Source organism: Cinclus cinclus, chromosome 3 (genome assembly GCF_963662255.1).
Source record: "Cinclus cinclus chromosome 3, bCinCin1.1, whole genome shotgun sequence".
Lineage (NCBI taxonomy): Eukaryota > Metazoa > Chordata > Aves > Passeriformes > Cinclidae > Cinclus > Cinclus cinclus.
In genome coordinates, this window is record NC_085048.1 from 53,305,565 (window position 1) to 53,328,306 (window position 22,742).

General features: G+C 37.1%; 1 protein-coding gene across 1 annotated transcript in view; it reads left to right on the forward strand.

Moving 5' to 3' along the window:
- The window catches only part of LAMA2 (laminin subunit alpha 2), a gene marked incomplete at its 5' end in the record, with an annotated part of 255,146 nt that overhangs the window by 206,572 nt on the left and 25,832 nt on the right, over positions 1 to 22,742 (forward strand). Inside the window, 11 exons of the mRNA XM_062488976.1 lie at positions 2,177 to 2,359; positions 4,038 to 4,043; positions 5,133 to 5,287; positions 7,016 to 7,159; positions 8,062 to 8,195; positions 12,939 to 13,098; positions 15,538 to 15,662; positions 16,262 to 16,424; positions 18,374 to 18,518; positions 20,311 to 20,449; positions 22,149 to 22,160. Of these exons, the coding sequence (XP_062344960.1) occupies positions 2,177 to 2,359; positions 4,038 to 4,043; positions 5,133 to 5,287; positions 7,016 to 7,159; positions 8,062 to 8,195; positions 12,939 to 13,098; positions 15,538 to 15,662; positions 16,262 to 16,424; positions 18,374 to 18,518; positions 20,311 to 20,449; positions 22,149 to 22,160 (1,366 nt within the window). The remainder of the gene's footprint in view (positions 1 to 2,176; positions 2,360 to 4,037; positions 4,044 to 5,132; positions 5,288 to 7,015; positions 7,160 to 8,061; positions 8,196 to 12,938; positions 13,099 to 15,537; positions 15,663 to 16,261; positions 16,425 to 18,373; positions 18,519 to 20,310; positions 20,450 to 22,148; positions 22,161 to 22,742) is intronic.

Genomic DNA, 22,742 nt, shown 5'->3' on the forward strand with positions numbered 1-22,742 from the left:
AAAAGGAAAAGGAAAAGGAAAAGGAAAAGGAAAAGGAAAAGGAAAAGGAAAAGGAAAAGGAAAAGGAAAAGGAAAAGGAGTAGTTTGTGGAGAGGAAAGATAGCACCACATGTGGATGTATCAAGAAGACTTGGTTGCTGCAATTTATATGTCCCTTGGTCAAAGTGATGGCCACAGTCTTGATCCATCCATGGTGGAGGAAACCCCACACAACATAAAGTTCGGTGGGTTAAGGTATCTTCAGGTTCAGGTGGGAACTCCCAGGTACAATCTCTGGAGAGCAGTTTTACATTGTTTGATGTAACACTGTGGCTCATGTGCTGTCCTCTGGTGGAAGGCCCCAGAAATGAGTCTGGGGTTTTTGGTGGCTCATGACCCCTTCTAAGACATGCCTGCTGGTACTCCAGTGTAGTTGGGCCAGTGAGGTCTTCTCAGAGGGAAGGACACCTTCAGGCCTGTGTGTGAATATCCCAGTACATGCCCCCAGGCAGGAGAGTTTTACACCACAGTCCATTGTGTAAGGTAGGATATTGCTATGACAAAAAACATTATCCCAGCTCCACAGGATTTGCTTCTTATGGGCCTTTTTTCTTAATCTGGCTCTAAAAAAGGTGTCCTTGCTAAGCAAAAGTCACTTTGTTTTGGTCCCTCTAGTGATGGGTGAGAAACCTGGGTTGTTCTTAAGCAAATCAGAGGTTTCACCACCACACACCCAAAAACTCTGCTCCTCCCCTTAGTTTAGGAGCTATCTGATCTCAGCATAATAACCTGCTGTTTTTGCCAATGGACCATTGCTTAAGTCACTAACCTTCAACATTTCAGTGTCTTACATATGCACATTTGTCATTCTGTAGAGACTTTTCTTTTTTTTAGAAGTAATATTCATTAAAATCTCAGAGTCCTGGGATTTTGGCTACATTGCATTGTGATAGCAAGGGACAGGGAACTACAATGCACTTTCATGATAATGGATAGTGAAAATTATTGTTTTAAAAAAAATTAAATGTTTTAAACCAATCTATTTTTCTATGAATTTTTCTCCAAGGAGCATTTTATAAACCGAAGTTTCGCCTTAAGAAAAGTCTCTGAAGAAAAACAGTATTCTGTCTGATTTCTGGACAGTTCAGACTGCTAGTAAACCCTTAGGATGAAAAACAATTTACTATTCATCTTGTACATTTTTGGGGCTTTAAGATTCCAGTTAACTGAAAAGTTTTGGTTTCTATTTAATAATCCTTGAAATCAGCATTCACAAAATAGATTGTTTGATATTTCATGCTCATCACGTACCATTTCTTGGGTTTTGGTCAAGACACTGACATGGGTATTTGTCTTGAACACAGATAGATGTCTCAGTCAACCAAAATGGACCTCTAAGGCCTGTTAACCTTAGGACACAGAATACTAAGTATGGAACAAGTAAAACTAATAAGACTTATGCAATCATTAGCAACATAATAAATTCTTGGCAGATTGGAATTATAGGGTGCTTACTCTTGGCACAAGGACACTCATAAAAACAAGCAGATGAGTATTAAGAATTAAATTCAGAGCAAATAAATGGCATGGATAAGAAAATTGAGTAAATTAGTTATCCAACAGGAAAATTATCAAATAAGGAAGGGAGAGAAAATGACCCTGTCATGTATCTTGTTCAAGGATATGAGAAAGCGGAGAGCAGCTTAAACTAATAATTCTTGTGTCCCTGCTATACTAATAGTCAGATAAAAGCAGAAAGATTCAGAACGAGATAGCCAGATCATGTGGGACAGGGACCCACATGTGCAGGGATGGCATAATTTAAGGTGTGCCTGGAAATAATTTGTGAGACTAATAGAGGGAAGTAACACAGTAACTCCAAATTTTACTCAGCCAGAAGGGTGCATGACCTCTAATAATGGTCCAAAAGGAACTAGTTAGGTATGATGAAAAAAGGCAATCAGGGTTCTCTTTTCTTTCTCCTGTCAGGATTGACAATGATAATGGTTTATTAAAGATTCTGTGATATTTCTGAGGTGCTGTTTTTTGGGTTTTTTTTTGGGGGGGGGGTGGGGTGTTCAGAGTCAAAATTTCAGAAATAAAGGTGGAGTTTTTTGGAGCACAGATATATATCTTTACTCAATAAAGTTAGTTCTGCATCCTGGGCAATCATTTAATTATAATTTTCTGCCTACAGATACAGCTATAAAGGTACAGGCAGCTAAAGACAAAGCAAGACAAGCCAATGATACTGCAAATGACGTGCTGGCCCAGATTAAAGACCTCAATCGGAATCTCCTGGGCTTGAGAAAAAACTACAGTAAACTTACAGATGATGTGGCCAAAACAAATGCAGTTGTGAAGGACCCAGTCAAGAACAGTAAGATCTTTTTTTGGGTTGTTTGGTGGTGTTTGTTTGGTTTTTTTCAGTTTGTGGTTTTCATTTCATATCTCAAAACGAAACACAGATGCTCCAGAATTTCACTTACAGAGCATTACTATGATGTGCTGTGATAAAAGGACTCTCTATCAGTTCTATTTTCTGGGTTTCTTATATGTGAAAAGGGACAAGAGGTCCCTTTGAATGCTAACAATTCTATGAAAAGAATTTTAAATCTTAAAGACTAGTGCTAGTAGTTGCAAGAGAAGCTAATGTCAGCAGGATGAATATGATTTGTTCCTCAGATTACTTTTTTAAAATATTTAGGAGATGACTAATCAAAGATTCTGACTGGCAATTCACTGCCTGATTCAAGAAAAATACCCCACACTAAATCTGTCTTCAGTCAATCAGATAATCAGTCCTGGGAGAAATGCATTACTTATTTCATATATGTTGCTACTTTTGGTAGGACACTGAAGACGCTTAAAAAAGAAAGAAGATTCTGGGGATGGGGTTTTGTCTGCTTTTTTTCTTCTTTTTTTTTTTTTCCATGAAATCTGTTAGCAAATTTGACAATTACTTAAGCGTTTTCACTTTGGTTAAGATGGATAAAAATTAATTCTATATTACAATACATTTTATGGTAGATTGCTAGACCATCCTTCGTATGGGAGTATAGAGCCTAAAAACTAGTCTTTAGAAAAACCACTTAAGAACTAATTTCTCAGCTATTCTGGGCTCCCCAGATTGTTGTCAGCTTGATGAAGCTGGGCACCTAAAACCATACCGTTTAGGAAGCTAATTCTCATTCTGTGGACAAATATTCTCTGCCAATTGTTGCTGTAAAATGTTGCTGTACAAGTGAAAAAAGTTAATCCCAATGGCTGTTTGCCACTGCCTGCCTAGTGCAAGTTCCCCATCGATCATCAGCTGAGATACATGTGTGAGCCCCAGTACATTTCTCATTGGGTGCACACAGCTTTAGACAATTAAAAGTAGTTAGTTATTGATTGAAATAGTGTGGTCAGATTACAGCAGGTTGTAGTACCAGCAGACCTATAAGGTCTCTTGCACGGTAGTGGGAAACAACTGAGAGGCAGTCTTAAAGCAGTCATTTCTTGGCACTGCTGAATCTAGATTAGGCCATCTGTCCCAGCTCAAATATTCTGAGCCTGTGTGTGCATTAGCCCTTTAGTTGAGATTAGGAGTGATAATTTAAAATTAAATCTCTTGATTGTCCCCAGTCTCCACTATTTTGTTTGCATTGAAGAGTGGTCTTAACACTTGCAAAACTGTTTCACGTCAGATAAAGCTAAACTGTGAGATGGTCTCCAGAAGTATGCTTCTGTCATTCTTCAAATATTAATGGATACTCAGATAACAGAATGAGAATAGAGTAATGCAGGGTGAACCATTCCACATGTATGAAGTGAGTAGGCAGGCACCCCTGACTAAATGCAAAAGTAGACATAGCCTCACTATGTTAAAGTACAGGTGCTGAATTCTCATTTTGATAGATATGAAATATTTTAAAAGTAAAAAGTTATTTATAGACTCATCCTGTCCCTTACTTTACATTTCTGTTTAGATCTTCAAAATATTTTATGTTATCTTCTGTCTCTTATGTTATCCTCTGTTTTTTTCTCTTTTCTTTGTTTCCATATCTTGCCTGCAGAAATCTGTACGTATGTTTTTTCTTACTTGCAGCTTACAGTGTGCATTTTCCTGTAAACAATCATTCACTGCTTTCCGCCAAAACCTCTGCATGGTCCTCTATGTTTCTCATTCATTGAAGTAGCTAAACAGTTACTTTTTGAAAACTTTGCAATAAAGTGGCTTGGTAGCCAGTTTAACTTATATGAAACCTTAAGAAGCATCTTGAAGGCTTTGGTATGAGTGTTTGGGTCAAAAAACTAGATATGCAGTTTTTCATGCTTTATCTAAGCATTATTGCTGCTATTATTATTACTATTATTTTCATGTAATATGAATCTTTCTGGTAAATGCACTTTTATCCCTTTCGGTGTCATGCACAAAACCCCACACCCTCATGCAAGCCATGTGTTGCAAACCTTAGATCTGCTGAGGAGTTGTCAAAGAGAGGGTATTAGTCTCTAGTTGTATGTTGTGGGGCAAAAAAGGAATTTGAGTCTTTAAAAAAGAGAGGAAAAAATATTGCAATAAAATTATTTCATTCACCTGAAAAAAAAAATCATTTGCAGTTTACTGTCACTGTTTTTAAAACTGCTTTCAGTGCACATACAGAATTTTAAGCTTGTGATCACGATAAAACCTTTTTGTATTTGTGCCCATTATAGTTAGTTCAAAAATTCATTTCAAGTTAATTTTAACCCAGTAATTTCATAAATTATTTATGGAAACCAACCAGTTTTCATTAGTCCAGTGTTTTTCTTCAAAATTTGGGGTTTTTTTTATAAGAAGAAAGCAAATACTTCATTCATAAGTTCATATTTTGCTACAGGAAAACATTTTCCATAGCTATCATCCTAGCCTGAAGCATAGTTACATCTTCAAAATCCTGCTTTAGCATGAGTGTTCGCAGCTATTGCTACTTTAACTTGATTCTAAACATTCTGAAATTGCATTATTGTGTTCAGGTAGCTCTCTGGCCTGTGTTTTCCTCATAGTCATAGCATATACAATCTCCTGAGCATTGTGTATGCAGAATTTTCTTGGATTTTATTATTGCAATGTCTAATTAGTGTCTGACACTATTCTCTAAAGCTCTGCTTTGTTCTTTCTTATGAAGTTGCTGATGCAGATTCCAGTATTAAAAACCTAGAAAAGGAAGCAGATCGCCTGCTAGATAAAATCAAGCCAATCAAAGAACTCCAGGATAACTTGGGGAAAAACATTTCTCAGATAAAAGAGCTAATAAATCAAGCTCGGAAACAAGCCAATTCGGTAAGTCCCATTTCTCAAAAAAAAAAAAAAAACAAAAACAAAAACAAAAACAAAAACAAAAAAAATAACCCCACCCAAACAACAACAACAAAAAAGCCCAACTAAAAAGGACCTTTTAAGTACTAATGGGATTTAATTTTCTACTTCTTTCTTTTCTACAGTGTGAATCCTTCCTAATTCTAGACATATGTAAAGAGAGCATATAATGGAGTATAGTTTCTCAGAAAAAAAAATTCTGATGATTTTCACTCTTTGTCTTGTTTCTTCATTTAAAACATGCACTTATTAAATGAATAACATTTGTAGGAATCAATCTCAAAAGGTTATTTTTAAGAAGTATTGTAGGTGATAGTACAGTGGAAGAGTCATGATATCATTGATATTTTGTGAAAACAAAATTTTCTTTTTCTGCTTCAGCACTGGTATTAAGCCCCTGATTTAATTTAATAGAATTTACATTACTCAAGAATTACACAATCTCAGACTGAAATTTCTGAGTATATCTGCTTTTCCCTTATTTTTGATTTTTCTCTGTCTACAAGCAGCACAGAAGACTTGAACTTAAGAATATATTTTTAGTCCATTTAGCAAGTTTGGAATCCATTTCCTTGATTCAGTAACATTGTCAACTCTAGGACCATCTGGTTAATACTGAGATTATTCAGCTTGTGATTTAAATAGCAAAGGAAAAAGAATCTTGTAGATGGTACTTGAGAGATTTTCCTCCCAAATGGTGGGAAAATAGTTTAAAAAATAATCAACATAATAATAGGATACTGAGAAGGAAGTGATAGGATAAATAGTAGGATACTGGTGAAAAGTTTTCAACACATATGTGATGAAATCTGCACAGAACAGAAAGGCTCCAGTAATGATATGTTTTGTTACATTCATCTTCCACCTGACGGCTTTGAAGTACTTAAGTGCTCAGTGTTTCTGAGATAAGGAAATTAGGAGTTTGGTCCTATAATGGACCTCCTTTTTAGCAGAGTTTGCTGTAAGTATAAGGTGATACCATTAGGTACATTTCGTCTAATGCATAAACATGCCTAGCTGGGATTGAAACACCATTGTACTGTCATTATGTCTGTGCTGGCATTATGAAAGTAAATGGTAAAGTGTTTTTATCTGTGCTCAGAGCCTGAGGAAACCAATACAAGCATCCAAATGCATGTGTCACTCATCTCTGGAAATAAAACTTAGTTATGAATGCCAGCTCCCATTAGGGACTATGTAAAAGCAGTGATAGACGTAACTGTTGGTTTAAAAATAATTGTGAAAAGGTGTCTTAAATTGGCATAATCAAAGATATTACAAGGGAAAAATAGATAACTATGACTACCCAACAGCAATATGCTTAATTCCTTCAGGAATGCTGCTAATTTTCCTAGCTGCATATTCTACTTACAGACTATCTGTACTGCTAGACTTCTACTGTTACTTGCATTAGACCAGTATATCTTCTAGCTATTTTTAATCTACACAGTCTGTCCTTTAAATGTGAATTCCAAAAAGAGATTTTATTTCATTTTACTAAATAATCCCAGAAATAAAATTCAATTTCTAACTTATTTGCATATCCAAGCAACTCACCGGTACATGTAACAGAAAAATGTGAAGGGAAAGAAGTGTAATAGTCTTACAATTATTTGGAAACATCTGTGGTTAATTCTGGAATAATAAGCAGTGAACTGAATTCTTTCTGTTGTGCTTTTTTTTTTTTTGAAGATCAAGGTGTCCGTGTCCTCTGGAGGCAATTGTATTCGCACGTACAGACCAGAAATAAAGAAGGGAACATACAACACCGTCATTGTCAATGTGAAGACTGTAGTTGCTGACAATCTGCTTTTTTACCTTGGAAGTGCCAAGTTTGTGAGTCTGTCTCCTGCCTTTCATGTCAGAGTTGCTCGATCAAATTAGACTACTGACAAATAAAGAAGATGAGAAAGGCTTTTTTGTTTTTTTCACCCAGAGGCTTCAAAGCAGTAGTAGTGGTTCTAAAATAATCTAGGTATTTACTGTATTTGGTATTAATATAGGTTTCTAAAATATCACCAGCAATTTTTTTACATGTATCTTATTTTAACTAGATATGAAACACGAGGCTTGTACATGAATTACATTAGGGCTTTAAAATCCACAGTGCAACCAGAATAATTTTGGAGTTGGTTGTGGGTTTCCCATTGGGAATGAGGTAGCTAATCATATTGCATCTGTCTATGCTCCTACTTATTGTAATTTTAAGTCAAGACTACAATTTCAAGCATAATAACAGTGAATGATTCAGTTTCCCATGAGGCCTATAGCAGACAGACTTCTAGAATAACCAATAATAATTCAGTAAATGGGAAAAGTATTCCATTTTCCAATGTTTCCAACATGTATTTTATTTACCTTATACAAAATGAAAAAGCTAGATGGCATCATGTACCTCAACATCTTTCTGCTATCCAATGGATGCTTCAGAATGTTCCTCTGATTTAAATCCTTCTCTTGACGTCTGCAATATTAACATTCTATAAATCTGGAAGTCATTTGCTGGATATCACTGAGAGAAATAATTTGCTGTCTTTAGCTTAAGACTCCTTGTTTGAACCAATAAAACCAGGAAGAGGAGAGTCTGATTTTAGAACAATGTGAGAATTAATGTAAATTCTCTACTGTCTATGTGTAGGTTTCTGATGCCTCATTAGACCTTCTGAAATGTGAAAAGTTCTGGAAAACTTCCTTTATTAAAGTATGAGGTCACTTCTATTTTCATATTTTGCATGTAGACTGACTTCTTGGCCATAGAGATGCGCAAAGGCAAGGTGAGCTTCCTGTGGGATGTGGGATCTGGAGTTGGACGGGTAGAATATCCAGATCTGACCATTGATGATGGGTTTTGGTACCGGATTGAAGCCTCTAGGTAAGTAAATATTTCACTTCCGAGGTTTTAGCAAAAACAGCTATTATGAGAAATTCTAGTCTGGTTTGACAAAAGGTTTTGGACCTGCATCCATTAGTACCAAGAGTATGTGCACTACAGTTACTATTGAAATGTTAATTGTTCCCTGTCAAGAATTTAATCAACATATTTTCCCTCTAGAATCAACAATCTATGATTCCTTATATTTATTCTCTTTTGTTTATCTATCACTCTATCTGTTGTCCTCTTCAACTGGTTTACTTTCAAAATCAGTTACAGGTTTTGGCATTCCAATAATTACTATTCTTTTCTCCTTGAATTTTAAAGAGGAGCAGCTTTTCTGAATTTCTAGTCTTGATACAGTACTGCAAGTGAATGGTCTGTCACACAACAGTACCTTGATTCTTACTCAGAATGCCATTCCCACAGGCAAAATGTCTTGTCAAACTGGAAATATTTATGAAAGATACAGTTCATGAAAATTGAAGAAGGAGATACTGAAAATATATTGAATATATTGAAATATATTTTGTAATTTGAGATCAGCTATTTAATGACTTTGAACTTTAAAAATATAGACGCATAAATATTCAAATCCCAAACTGGTTAGTTGAAGCTTGTATTTTCCATTCAAATAGCAAACACGTGGCATATGGTGTAGTAATCACAGCATAAGGATTGCATAACTCTGTAGCCTTTATCTTGAATAGATCTTAGTAATTTAGATAACATCAGCTGTATCGTAATTTGATGGAAAGCTAATTTCTACTGCATCATTATAGTTAATTTCACATAGTATTAAACATAGAGTGGATAATATAGTTAGAAAATGAGAGAATGAAGGAATAAGAAAACAAAACACTCTAATTCTGGTAACATGCATAGCTCCCAGAAGAGGAAAAATCATTCAGTTTAAATAATTTAATGAAATCACAGAAATCAGCCATTCAGAGCAGAGAATGAAATAAAATTATGGCACAATCTCCAGAAGCTGGCTTAATGAAAGCTTGCTGCAAGGGAAATAGAAACTGGGGTACAATACAAATTGTTGAAATCTTCTCCAGTTCATATTATGCATACCAAAGCAGCTTCATGACACAGTAGTGCCAGGCTTTCATTTACAAGAAAGCTGCTTCAGCAGAATGTGTAGCCAGAGCATGGTATAAAATTCACACATCCTACAAAAGCCCATTACCTATTAGCTGGTTGTTCTGGATATATAGGATGTGCATGCCATTAGTTTCGAACAAAATGCTGGGTCAGCAATCTAGAATGATTACAGCTGCATAAATCAGAAGTACAGAGTGGTGTTTAGGAGAATTACATTGCAGAGGCATTGGGTGGATTTGTGGGATTAAGATGAAGATCTTGGGACTGGTTTTGCATTCTTAAGGCAGACTTCACAAATCACACGCCCTGTGGAAGAATCTTCAACTCTGAACATTTTAGTACACTTGATAGCTCTACTCTAACTCCCTTCCTAACCTGTTGGAGAGTTTTTTTTCATTTCACTCCCTCACACATTTTCTCCAAATTTCTTCTCAGTTCCAGCCACAGGCTTTTCCAGCCTGACAGAATAGCCTGAGCAGCTGGAGCAGGGCATCTGCTTAATATGAGGACATAAGATGAAATTCTGGCCTTATTGAATTTTGCCGTTGTTTTTAGTGTTGACAAGGATTGACAATGATATGGTGTTAAATCCACCACAGGTCGATAGCAATTCTTAAGAATCCCAAAGGGCCCTAAAAAGAAGAGATGTTGTGGCACAGAGATTTGAAAATTCTCAAGCTCACTTAGCATTCTAAATGAAATCTAAATATGAAAAATCTGTCTGTTGAGTAATGATCAGAGATGATTGGTTTATTCATGCACCAGAATTTCCAGTTAGTTAGACTGATTTGAGAATTACTGTGTCACTTTTCCAGGGACACTTAATTTTCATCACCTTTTCTATTTAAAGCATACTGATCCTTTGCATTTTATTGTATATTCAGATGTTATAATGTTATAATGTTGAAATTTTTTTAATGTAATTGAAATAAAATTTGTTTATTCCTATAGGACTGTCTGAAAGAATTCCCTTTACTTTGATGGTACAGTAGTTTAGCAAATGTCACTTACAAGTTACTTACCTGCTTACAGAGGCAAATCTGATTGGCATCAAGAAATGTAATCAATCTAAGTATCAATTAACAAAGGAAAATCTGGCATAACAGTATATAACAAAATTATTTAAAGCAGATTTACAATATACAAATAATTTCAATTTTGTGAGACAGGTGGATGAGAGAATATTTTTGATACTCAGTAGATCAGTGTTACTTGACTTCAGCAGGCCTCAATTAGGAGTTGTACCTGATTAGTTGTGATTCAAACCAACTGTGATTTAAGTATTACCATTGTTTTGAGTGTTAGTGGCAGAGTTTAAGCAGTGCACTTCTTTTGAGGACAAGGGATGCCTGAATCACAAGTTCACTATAGACACATCCAGTTTAGTTCAGTAAGAATTCAGTCTTAAAGTACTGTAGCAAATATATGCCATGCTTTTCAGTGAAGATTTTCTATGCTTTCAAGGGGTCAAGAAGTAGAGTTTACTGCATGGTAGTTTATAATTTAATGATGATGACTTGATGATTATAACCTGCTTCTCCTTAGGAGCAAACACTGTCATTACACAAATTTTTCCTAGAACTATAGAATATGATGAGTTGGAGGTACCTATCAGGATCATCAAGCCCAACTCCTGGCCCTACTCAGGACACCCATAAGAGACACACCATGCACCTGACAGCATTGTCCAAACACTTCTTGAATTCAGGCAGTCTTGGTGTTGCGACCGCTTTCATGGGGAGCCTGTTCCAGGGCTCAGCCCCCGTCTGGATGGAAAACTCTTTTCTAATATCCAACCTAAACCTCCCCCAATTCAGCTTCATGCTGTTCTCTCAAGTCCTGTCACTGATCACAGGAGTAAAGAGATCAGGACCTGCCCCTCCTTTTCCCCTCACAACGATGTTGAATTCTGCAATGAGATCTCCCCTCAATCTTCTCCAGGCTGAACAGACCAAGTGATCTGAGCTGCTGCTCATAAGGCTTCCCCTCCAGCCTCTTCACCATTCTTGCTTTGAACATGGCCCTGCTTTGGACTTTAATACTTTAATGTCTTTTTTTTATATTGTGGCACCCAAAACTGCCCCCAGCACTGGCGATGAGGCTGCTGCAGAGCAGAGCAGGACAGTCCCCTCCCTTGCCCAGCTGTGATGCTGTCCCTGATGCTCCCCAGGACAGGGTTGTCCCTCCTGGCTGCCAGGGCACTGCTGGCTCATGTTCAGCTTGCCACAGACCCCCAGGTCCCTTTTGGGCTGCTCTCCAGCCTCTCATTCCCCAGTCTAGAGACACAACTCCATCCCAGGTGCAGAGTCCTGCACTTGCCCTTGTTAGATTTCCTGTGGTTGGTGATTGCCTGTCTCTCTAGTTTGTTGAGGTCTTTCTGCAGGGCCTGTCTGCCCTCAAGGAAGTTGCCAGCTTCTCCTAATTTAGTGTCCTTTTAGTGTCATTTTGCAAACCGCAGTAGCAGTTTGCATATCCTCTGTAATCCTCCAGTTTTACAGAACTGACTATCACTAGAACAGTATCTTCCAACCTGATAACTTGTCATGCACAGGGTAGCAATGTCTTTTTGCTGTCAAGTTAGCCAAGATCTTTCTTAAGCTCCATTGTCCTCCTTAAATAAGAGAGAATTATTTATAGAAGAGACTTCCATTGTGAGCATTTCAGTCTGTTTGAAGATGAAAGACATCCATACTATTTGTGAATTATTAGACACCCTAAAAAGTGTCAGTCTGCTTAGTGACTTCTGCATTATTGCACTTGAGTGTTTTTAAACTAATCCTGATTTCAGCACAATATAGACTGGAAGTGCCAGTAAGTTTCAGAAAGCATCACATTTCAGTAGTTTAAAAAAAGTTTCTAGCAGCTTTTAGTTTTTCAAGAGTTATTACTTTTATCCCTTAAAGGGCTTCACATCAGTAGATCTTCTGCTATAAGTTGCACTTTAGACCCACACAAGTCCATGGGCATGGAATTCACCCAGGACTACTGAGGGAGCCACTTTCAACCATATACCAGCAGTCCTCTTCAGCTGGGCATGTCCCAAGTGGCTGCACACTGGTAAATGTGAGACCCATCTATAAGAAATTTCAGAAGGAGGATTCAGAAATCATATCTCTCCACAGTGTGTTCCTTCTGTTGTAAAAATATGTCAGCAAACTCCTTCCATGTCTGTTACTACATTAATATAATCAAATGAGTATGAAACAAACTGATGCAGAAACTGTTAATAAATGGCAAAGCCCACTGCTGTTGTGTTGCCATCAATATTTGATGTGATTCATAAAGAACAATGAAGCAGTATTCTTAAACACACAATGGGGTTTGTGCTTGTTCAAAAAGCAACCTGACAACTCCACTGCATGAAATGCAAATTCCGTTTTAGTCAATGCAAAGTCCACATCATGTGTATGGTGAATTTTGTTCAAAAAGGACATTCAGGTGACGAAAGTATCTTGTTCTCTGATCATGTCTTTAGCTTATGCAGGCATAAGTGTCTGTTCATTTGTATCAAAATGAAGCATAATCAGGTCAGTCATGTGCTTCTGTTAAAAGGCAGCATTTAAAATAGAGCTTTCCTATGCCTGGTGTAACTACTGACTTTGTACGCTTAAATTATTTTTTTTAAATCTCTAGGACTGGGAAAAATGGCACAATATCAGTGCGAGCTCTGGATGGTCCTAAAGCCAGCATTGTGCCAGCCACATTCAGTGCTGTCTCCCCACCTGGATATACCATTCTGGATGTGGATGTTAATGCTGTGCTGTTTGTTGGTGGTTTAACTGAAAAAATTAAGGTAATGCTTTTTCCAGTATTACTTTGTTAGTTGACCATTTGTGTGGACAAATTTTGTTATTGCTTGAAGTAGAAATAGTGAATTTTAATATTCTGGTGTCATTGTAGTAGGTGTTTTTATTGCAAGTAGCATACTTACACTTTCGAGAGGTTGTTGGGATTTGCCTAGAAGGAGGTGCCCAGATGTGAGATTTCACTGCCCACAATGTTACTTTCTGATCAGAAGCCCTGTAGCTGGCTGTATTGATGCAGCATTTAGCCCAAACAACTAATTCCTGCTGCATAGATGGATGCTTTGCCTTGGACACACTGCTGCCCTGACAGGCTTTCGGTTCCTGAGTGACAGGAGCTCATTTCTGTTTCAGTACATTTCTGGTCTCCTAACAATGTATATAAGAGCATATTTTCCCTTGCATCTGGGGTTTTTCCTTTGTTATGTATCCACAACATCACTTTCTCCTTTGCAGTCTGTTTTTAGTCCTTCTGCTTTATTTTCTACATTTTTGTTCCAGTTTCCCACCCTGTTCCCCTACAAATATTTGCATCGTACCCCTGATCTATCTTCTTTTTCTGTTCATTTTTCTGGTGACATCTTCTACCTTGCTAAACTTCATGGCATGACTGGAAGATGTATGCCAAATAGAATAGATGGAAATCTTAAAAAAAATATTGCTCAATAAAAGCTAATTAGCACTTATTTTCCAATGGCATTCTTTACAAAATAATTTAAATTAACTATTCTTTTCCTGATCAATATTTTAGCATTTGAAAAGAAGATAAAATTTAGATGTTCTCAAAGAGTGAACTCATGAAACTTCTTTTCTATTCTCAAGTCTGTATATGCCCTCAAGTGCTAAAATAACAAAATATGCAGAAAAATTGAAGTGCAAAACTTGATGTCAGAACTTGATATTTTCAGCCTCAGTAAGGGTTGTCCAAATATTTTCTGAAAAACTCTCTGTTTTTTAATTTTCGTCAGGAAAATATTCCTGAATTCTTTTTATATGCAGGTAAATAAAGACAAGGGCAGCAGTAGGAAGGCAGTCTATTTTAAGTTTAGTACAGTGTGTTTGCAATATAGAGTTGTAAACACTGTGGCATTTGTTTTGTTCAAATTTGGTCTCTGAATTAAAATATAACTTCAGGTTTTTTTGGACTTTCTGTCATCGTGTGGTACAGTTGTAAGACTCACAAAATGAAGACCTTAACCACGACTTTTCCAAAACAGAAAAGCAGCTCTTTGGACATTTAGTCAAGGTTATTGATATATCTTAGGCAGCTCACTCAGAAATCTGCCTTTTCATATTATTGAGGTTTGCAATGCTTTAGATTTGTCCTACGGTTTTGTTCACATCCCTTTTTGCATGCATTTCTGCAGTATATTCAAAAAGAAAGTTTATTTTCAGTTTTTAAAAACATCTTTCATTTGACTTGTAGACTATGATGCTTAGATGTCATGAATTTCTTAGAAGTGACATTAAGTTCATACTTGTTGCTAATTAATACCTATCCAATTACCCTGGGAAATATCAGTAGCACATTAAGTCTTTTGAGTCATACTTTTCCTTGAGTATTTTCAAATTGCACTTCTCCATGTTCTCTTGCAAGATCTTAATATTTGTAATTGCTGTAAAAACAGCAGGTGCTTGTCTATCTCAAATAGCTAAGTGTACAGATTTTTAATCAGGTCATATTGATCACCTGAAATTTAAATGATTCAGGGTATTTTTAGAAGGATAATTTTTAGCAGAGTACTCTGTGTACTGTCAACTATTACTACCTTCATCATGGTGCCATGTTATGTTCTAAGGAGCATTACTCTATCTGCACGACCCTAGCTTAATGAGTTCTGATGGGACATGTGTTTTAATTGCTTTGGCCTCTGTGCTTTTTCCTGCATCCAAAATTCAGCATTAACTTTGCAGGTGTAATAGCTGAGTTCTCAGTCTGTCTTTTAGCTTGGACACTCTGCTCAGTTTCCAGGCTTTCAAGCATTACAAGATCAATATTTTGCTTATTGTATTGAGGGCAAGATTGCTCATAGTCCTTTCTTGAAAGTCTGAAATTAAAACCCAGCTAGGCCTTGAACACGTGACAGCAGCCAGGAAAACTGATGGTGGAAGCCAAAGCAGCTCCTTGTTCTTCAGGATTTGTTCTTCCTAGGCCTTCCCAAGAGTCTCAAATCTGAAAGGTCTTTCCCATTAGGACTGGCATAAAGTTCAGTTCACATTTTCACTGATCAGTTGTTCTGTAGGAGGGCTTCTCAGACTAAATAATACTCTTGTTATTTAAAATATTACAAAACATCTTATGGTGGGGTATGATTTTATATGGAATTTTATATGGTATTCATTTTTATGATTTTTATACCAGTAATGTTTTCAGATGTAGTAAATCACTTTAAATTCAACTCTAAGGAGGTCTGTGTTTTCTTTTGCAGAAGTCCGATGCTGTAAGGGTCACCACCTTCACTGGCTGCATGGGTGAAACCTTTCTAGACAGCAAACCCATAGGACTCTGGAATTTCAGGGATATTGAAGGTGACTGCAAAGGGTGTGCAGTCAGGTAGGTTAAGCACTGACTGTTTCTCGTCCTTCTTTAGTGAACCTGTCTGCAGTGACATTACATTTGCTGGTAAGTAGAAGGAATTTCCACAGCAGCCATGAATGAAATTCCATTGTGTATGCAACAGAAGTTAGGTTGCAATTCCACCGAGAGGGGAAGCAGCCGGTCTGGGTTGTAAGTGTGGTCAGTGAGTTATCAGAACTGAGCTGGTGTGGCAGGGCTGTGATAGAAAAGCTCCTGACAACCAGTAACCAGAAACAGTCAAAGCATGAGAGAGCATGAGAACCACAATGAACTGAGCCTGGCTCATGGACAGCTGAAGTGTGGGTTCCTGAACTTCTTATGTGGCATGGGGCAGAGTCCAGTGCCTGAAGGTGGATTTCACAGCCACCTGGGTAGTGAGCAGAGACCCCACAAAAGAAAGGTGCTTACATTCTCCAAATAGGATGGGAAATCCCATCCATGTCAGTGGGAGGTTTGATAAGACATCGAACCAAGTTCAGGAGGACTCCCAGGAGCTGTGCCAAATCTCCATAGCCCTGCACTTTTTATTTTAGCTTCACGTGGCAAAAGAAAATGGTTGGAATTGTTCTTTTCAGCCCACAGGTGGCAGACAGTGAAGGAACAGTGCAGTTTGATGGTGACAGCTATGCCATGGTGAGCCGCCCTATCCGCTGGAACCCCAATATCTCCACAGTCATGTTTAAGTTCAGAACCTTCTCGTCAAACGCTCTGATGATGTATCTTGCTACTGATGACTTGGTAAGAATAGCTGGCTGTTCTCCTTGTCCTCCTTTACTCTCCTTGCAGGCTTCATGCCATCTTTGCAATCACTGAATTCATCAGATCATGAAAACAATTAGTAATGTAAGGTACCAGTATCCTGGTATGATGCTTCACTGCTGGCCAACTGAAGACAGTGTTATAATGTAGAGGTTGACTACCTAATGTTTACTGAATGGGGATCATTATGTTGTTCTGGGGATAATTCCAGGTTTTCTGAAATTATTAATTAATTTTTCTTTATCCCAGATGTTTATGTGTGTGAACATTTTCAGTTGTGTTTGTCTATTATAGTTTAAAATATCATAGTGTGATGGAAGGGGGAATATGGGAAGAGATGAGTCTTAAATAGAAATTCTCCTCATATAAAGAAAATGTTGATGTTTTATTGAGTGGGTTTACAGGGAGAACTACTGCAACAAATAATATGTAATAGTGATCATATTTTTCCAATATCTACAAATTATGTCTCTTACAGCTAAAAATAGAGAATAGAAACATTAGCTTTAAAGTTGTTAATGTTTTTTATTCACACACAGTATCAAATGTTTGTGGATAACAGGGAGAAATTATTTATAACAACATCTGTCCATATCTGAATAACTCATCTTTGGCATCTCTGATCCAGACTGATTTGCATGACTGACAGGGAGCAGAGTCTTTCCCTTATCCTTTTCATATGAGAAATTATGTACAGTAGTTTTCATTGATGTCTTGAAGAATTACTGAGCACTTGCTATTTTACAAAAACTATGTTTGTGTAAATCAGTCTTATTTCAGATACCTGTATTTTGGAAATAATTATCAAAATAGCTGGAATTTTCAAGGAGGAGGGTGCTCCTCCCGACTGATTATAGCAAAAGCTAGAATTTTACTATGAAAATGAAATATTTAGTTGGCTTCTCTAATGAACTTTTATAATTGAATCTTGAAAGTACAATTAATGTCATTATTTTAGATTATGTTGTATAATTATTGTTGACTTGTATATTTTTCTATGAAAAAAAATATTTAATTGAAATCTCAAAAACACAATCAACTGGTCCCTGGTATATTTTGTCTCTTAGGATACTGTCCCACCACTTAAAAACTTGGAGGATGCTCTTTCTAATGATGCATGAATGGACATGCCCAAGCACTAGAACACTGAGTTTGTTCAGTTATACTCTGAGAATAGGTGGAATTGACCATGAGCAAAATGACAATAAAAATTTCTCTGGTACATTTACATCCTGGGTCATAGTTCCACCATTACTTACCTATTGGCTTTCATGCTGTCCAGTTCTCTGGCTATTTGTTCTGCTCTTTGTATCTTGACAGCTCTTTTTTTCTGGAGATGGTGCAGCATATATCATTGTTCCAGTCAGCCATCTCCAGTTGCTGCTTGGATACTGGTGTCAGTGGTTGATGAAAATAAGAGCGTTCATAGCTCACTTTATCTTCATCTCTTTGTTGCTCTGTTGCTTCCATAGATTACTCTCTGAAAATCTGGTAAAACATGCTCAGTTTACCATCTTCGCTATTTTTGTCTTTTACCTTGCAAATTTAAATCTAGATGAGGTATTTAATAAATACACTAATTATAGTACAAACATGCACTCAAAGCTGAGTATTAGTTTCAGGTAATTATAATTGTTATCTTCAATTTAAAATAAAAGTACAGCTTTCCCATCAAAACTCCAACTAAGATGCCAGCAAAATTCCAACTAAATTAGCAATCCATAAGAGAATATAAGGGGAAAAAGTAGCTTGGCATCAGACTTTTGTGCATGAGAGTCCTGAGTAGTGAATGCATAAGTTGTGGCATTCTTAAAGCTTGAAATTATCTTCTGGTCACCAGGGATTAAAAAGTGTTTATTTAATGTCTTATGCCTCTTACCAAAATGGACAAGAATCATAATGGTGTATCTAACCCTTTCCATTAACAGAAGGATTTCATGAGTGTAGAACTCAGTGGTGGGCGTATAAAGGTCAGTTACGATCTGGGTTCAGGTACAGCTTCAGTTATCAGCAACCAAAACCATAATGATGGCAAATGGAAATCTTTCACCCTGTCACGAATTCAAAAGCAAGGTAAGTTCCTGTGGTGTCAGCACTATGACTTTTCCAATTATCTGTGCACTACACCTAACCATCTAATCACAGTGAAGATACTGTGGGAATCACAAGTTCTGGTGGTTTAGCAACTTCTTTTGTTTAGATTAGAGTGTGTGTTGAGTTGCATATGGGTGATTGCACTGTCAAGCAGCACTTTATGAACAGTTAGACTGTTTTTCAGGCAGAATTTTTTTATACAGTCATAAATTGCATTCTAAAATTCTTATGATTGAGGAAAAAGAAGTCTTTTCATCAGTTCCCTGATGTTGTCCCAGATCATGAAATACACGTGTGATTTTAATTAGGAGAGCAGTAGCTTTTATGCTGTACAGTCCTCTCATGCTCAGCATATAGCAAAGTGCTTTAAAAAAGCAGTGACTTCAGTCCTGATAGTACAATATCTAACCAGACAAACGCCACTACTTTATCTTCCCTAATGATGTGCGTTGTGTCATGAACTGAATCTGCATGGAAACAACTGGGAACATCTCCAGTAGTTCTACTAATTCTTTGAAGTGTTACTGGCACAAAATGTGAAGTGAATTTGATAAGATCACAAAGACTACTGGTTATCATGCTGGCAAAACCGTTTTTTTTGTTTTGTAGTCTGGTTATAGGGCTGGCAGAATCTCACCTGAGCCAAATTAGCTTTATTTACGGCAACTGTGACATACTCTGTGCTTTTGCAGGTTGGATTTTTACTGCATTCTGAATCTTCAGGGTCACCACAAGTCCCTAAACACATTCTTCTGCCTCTGCCCCTGCAGACCTTCACACTTCACACAAAAGTCCCTCTTGTCATTTGGCTGAAGTAGACTTGGGAGTTGGGACAGTGTCCAAAATAATTTAGTGATCTCAGTTGCAGATTTGCTGGACCTTTAGAGAAGGAATGTGTTATTGCTAGCCAGTTGTTATAGTTCATACATAAGCCAGGAAGTATTAATATAAAATACAGTGTCATGTAATTATAATTTATCAACAGCATTCAAACATCATGTGTTTATAAAGAAGATACAGGTACAGAAAAAAAGGAAAATTAATCTGGTTTTGGTAAGATGTAGCAGAAAAACTGTCTATTAAATTCTCAAGGAAGGAAGGAAGAAAAGAAACCCTTTATTTTCATCCCTATATATCTTGGGGCTTGCTCAGCATTTTTCACTGTGTCATATTTCCTTTATTGAACTTTATATTCTGTATTAATCCATACATTAAAAATATGCATGGAACAAGCACCTAAATAGGATGGTTGTATGTAGCACATCACTGACTCCAGACTGAGATTGGACATAACAGCAACTGACTGCTTTGGGTTTAGAAGTTGTTTAGAGTGACCGATCACCAATCTCTAAGGCACATAATAATAGTGCTTAACAAACTTTTTGGACTAAAAAATCCCATTCAAGAGGCAGTCTTTGGACTGAGGTCACAAACTAAATGTAAAATGATCTCTTGTCATGACTATGTCCTAAAGTGTTGGCTCCAAATTACAGTGACACAAAGAGGGCACCAAATTGAAGCAGGTTTAGTGAATATAAAAATAAAGGGTACAGAATTGCTATAGGTTTTCAGGTTGTTATGGAAACAGAGGAAAGTGCAGCTTTCTTCCCCTGCCCATAATTGATAATGTGGAAATCCAGTATCTTAATTGCAAAATACAGCCTTGCCTCTTCCCTCACCTGTTAACCCTTCAAATATTTTTCTGTTGGTGTCTTACATTAATGCATTGATCATGACCAATATTTTGTAACGAATCTCAAATGTCTTTTAGCCAACATATCAATTGTAGACATAGACACCAATGAAGAAGAGACCATAGCAACAACTTCTACAGGCAGCCACTTTGGACTGAACTTAAAAGGGCACGAGAAAATATATTTTGGGGGATTGCCAACCCTGAGAAATCTAAGGTAATGTGGCTCAAACCAATTTCTTTAATCTTAGTAGGGGGTTGTAAATACAATATAATCTTATTCTCTGCATTTGTTTCTCAAGTTCATTTGCAGTAAGTGAATGGTGAATTCCCAATGTACCCTATACTGCCACAGCAGAATAGTGCTTTATTTGCATATGTTTTGTATTTCACACAGCTCACCTTACACAGATGCAATGGAAATGGCACTTGCAGTGCAGTACATCTTTCTGTTTCTGTGCAAGAACAATGATGTAACTGACTCTTTAAGTATTTATTTATTTATTTATTTGATGCATAGAATTTGTGACTGCAGAGAATTAGCTCAATATCTTCACAAAATTAAGGACAAGTGTTTACTTTGTGCACGAGTAGAAAAACTGACCTACAGACTACTCCACATGGGATTACTGCTTAATGGGTATCCATATTTTTGCATAATCAGTGTCAGTATATTTTAAATATGTATTAACATATTTTACTTAGATATAATTTTAATTTTTTTTTTAGATTTTAGTTCCTGCTCTCCTTAGATAAAATTCCTCCTGTATTCAGGACTTAAAGTATATGACATGATACTCTTCATATATTTGATGTAAGCAGAATGAAATACTTTTCCTTCAGAAGTCTGATCCTGATTTTTCTACACAAATAAAATTCCCAGTAATTATTTGTTAAAGAGTGCACAGTAATATTCATAAATGTTAACTTCAGCGTAAATAAGCTAAAGAAATGGGATAACAGATTCTTGAATTTAGTGACTTTCTTTCATGGCTTTAAATAGACCAAAAAACTTACTTAAAGTTTAAATGAATATTGAGCAGTTTTGCAATGACAAGAACAAGAGAATTCTGTGCTGCAATGAACAGATGAGCAACATAGAAACAGTCCCATTAATCTATGTCAGCTTTAACTACATGGCACAATGAGAGTCTTGAAGTGGTCTTGTGCACAAGGAACTGTTGTGTTTAATCCACAGACTCTTTTGCCACTACAAGAATGGACATACTTGTTAATTTATTAGGATAATCATTGACCTCTGATGTCAAATCACCCAGCAATAAAAAGATCTAAGATCTATTTTACTCATGAAATATAACACTATATTATGTAATTGTGAAATCACACCAGTGCATAGCAAAACGTCTAGAGCAATTATCTTCCACTTCCTTTGTGGCTGCCCAGAAAATCAGGGTACCACAGCTACTTTGACCTGTGCTAACCGTTCTGCCTACAGCTATGATTTGTCAGTGCCTGAGGCAAGATTAATGTTATGGTAAATTAGAATCAGAAGTAGTGAAAGAGGGATTAGGACAAAGCTGAGCTACTGCAAACAATAGACGCTGAGGTATCCATGACTTTGTAATTATCAGGTCGTGTCAGTTCTGCCAGATTCTTTTACATGGTTTGCTTTTGCTCATGACCAAGTATAGTATCAAGTTATAAAAACCCTCTGATGTGTTACATTTAAGCTAGCTGTTTGGAGAGTAAACCTGTTAATTGTTATAGCCTGATAGCCTACTTAGAATCTCACCTTTTATTGTATGTTTGTAAATGATGTACACCTGCTTCACTGTGAAATGGCTGAACCTTGCTAATAAGTATCACAGAACAACAATACAAGAAGTACCATTTGCTGCAATTAATGTCACGTTGTTTTTTTCTTTTTTTTTTTTTGTCTTTCTTTCTCACCCCAGTATGAAAGCAAGGTAAAAACCATCCGATTATTTGCATGACTTGCATGTGTCTAGTTAAAGTGCAGCTTGAAAGCAGGGGTGGCAGTACAGCAGCAGCAGCTTGGGCAGTATTTAGAGCAGCTGCTACGCTAAGGCTCCTAGCTCAGCGAGCTGCTCCTGCCACAGCCAGCAAAGCTGCTCCCCAGGGCTCAGCACCATCACGTTCCACGCTGTGCACACACCTATACAAGCAACTTTTATTTTCCTCACGCAGCTGCTGGCTTCAGCTGTGTGTTGCTTGTGACGATGCTGCAGTGCCTGGGAAGCGAAGCTCCTGCCAGCTGTGTTGCTGACTTTGGCTCCGACCTCCGGGCTCTAGGAGCAGTGTAGTGCCATGTGAGGTTGTGAGGTGGGCAGCGCCGTGCTCAGAGGCAGTGAAGGATTATTTCCTCTCATGTTCCAGAAACTGCTGTTCGTTTTACCTCAAAACTGGCCTGTCTCGGGGGGAAAAAAAAGAAAAAAAAAAAAAAAGAAAAAAAGAGAATTATGTAAGATCTTAGTGAGCTTGGACCTTGTTTGGTGTATTTTGGAAAGGGAAAAAAGAAGTATTAAGAA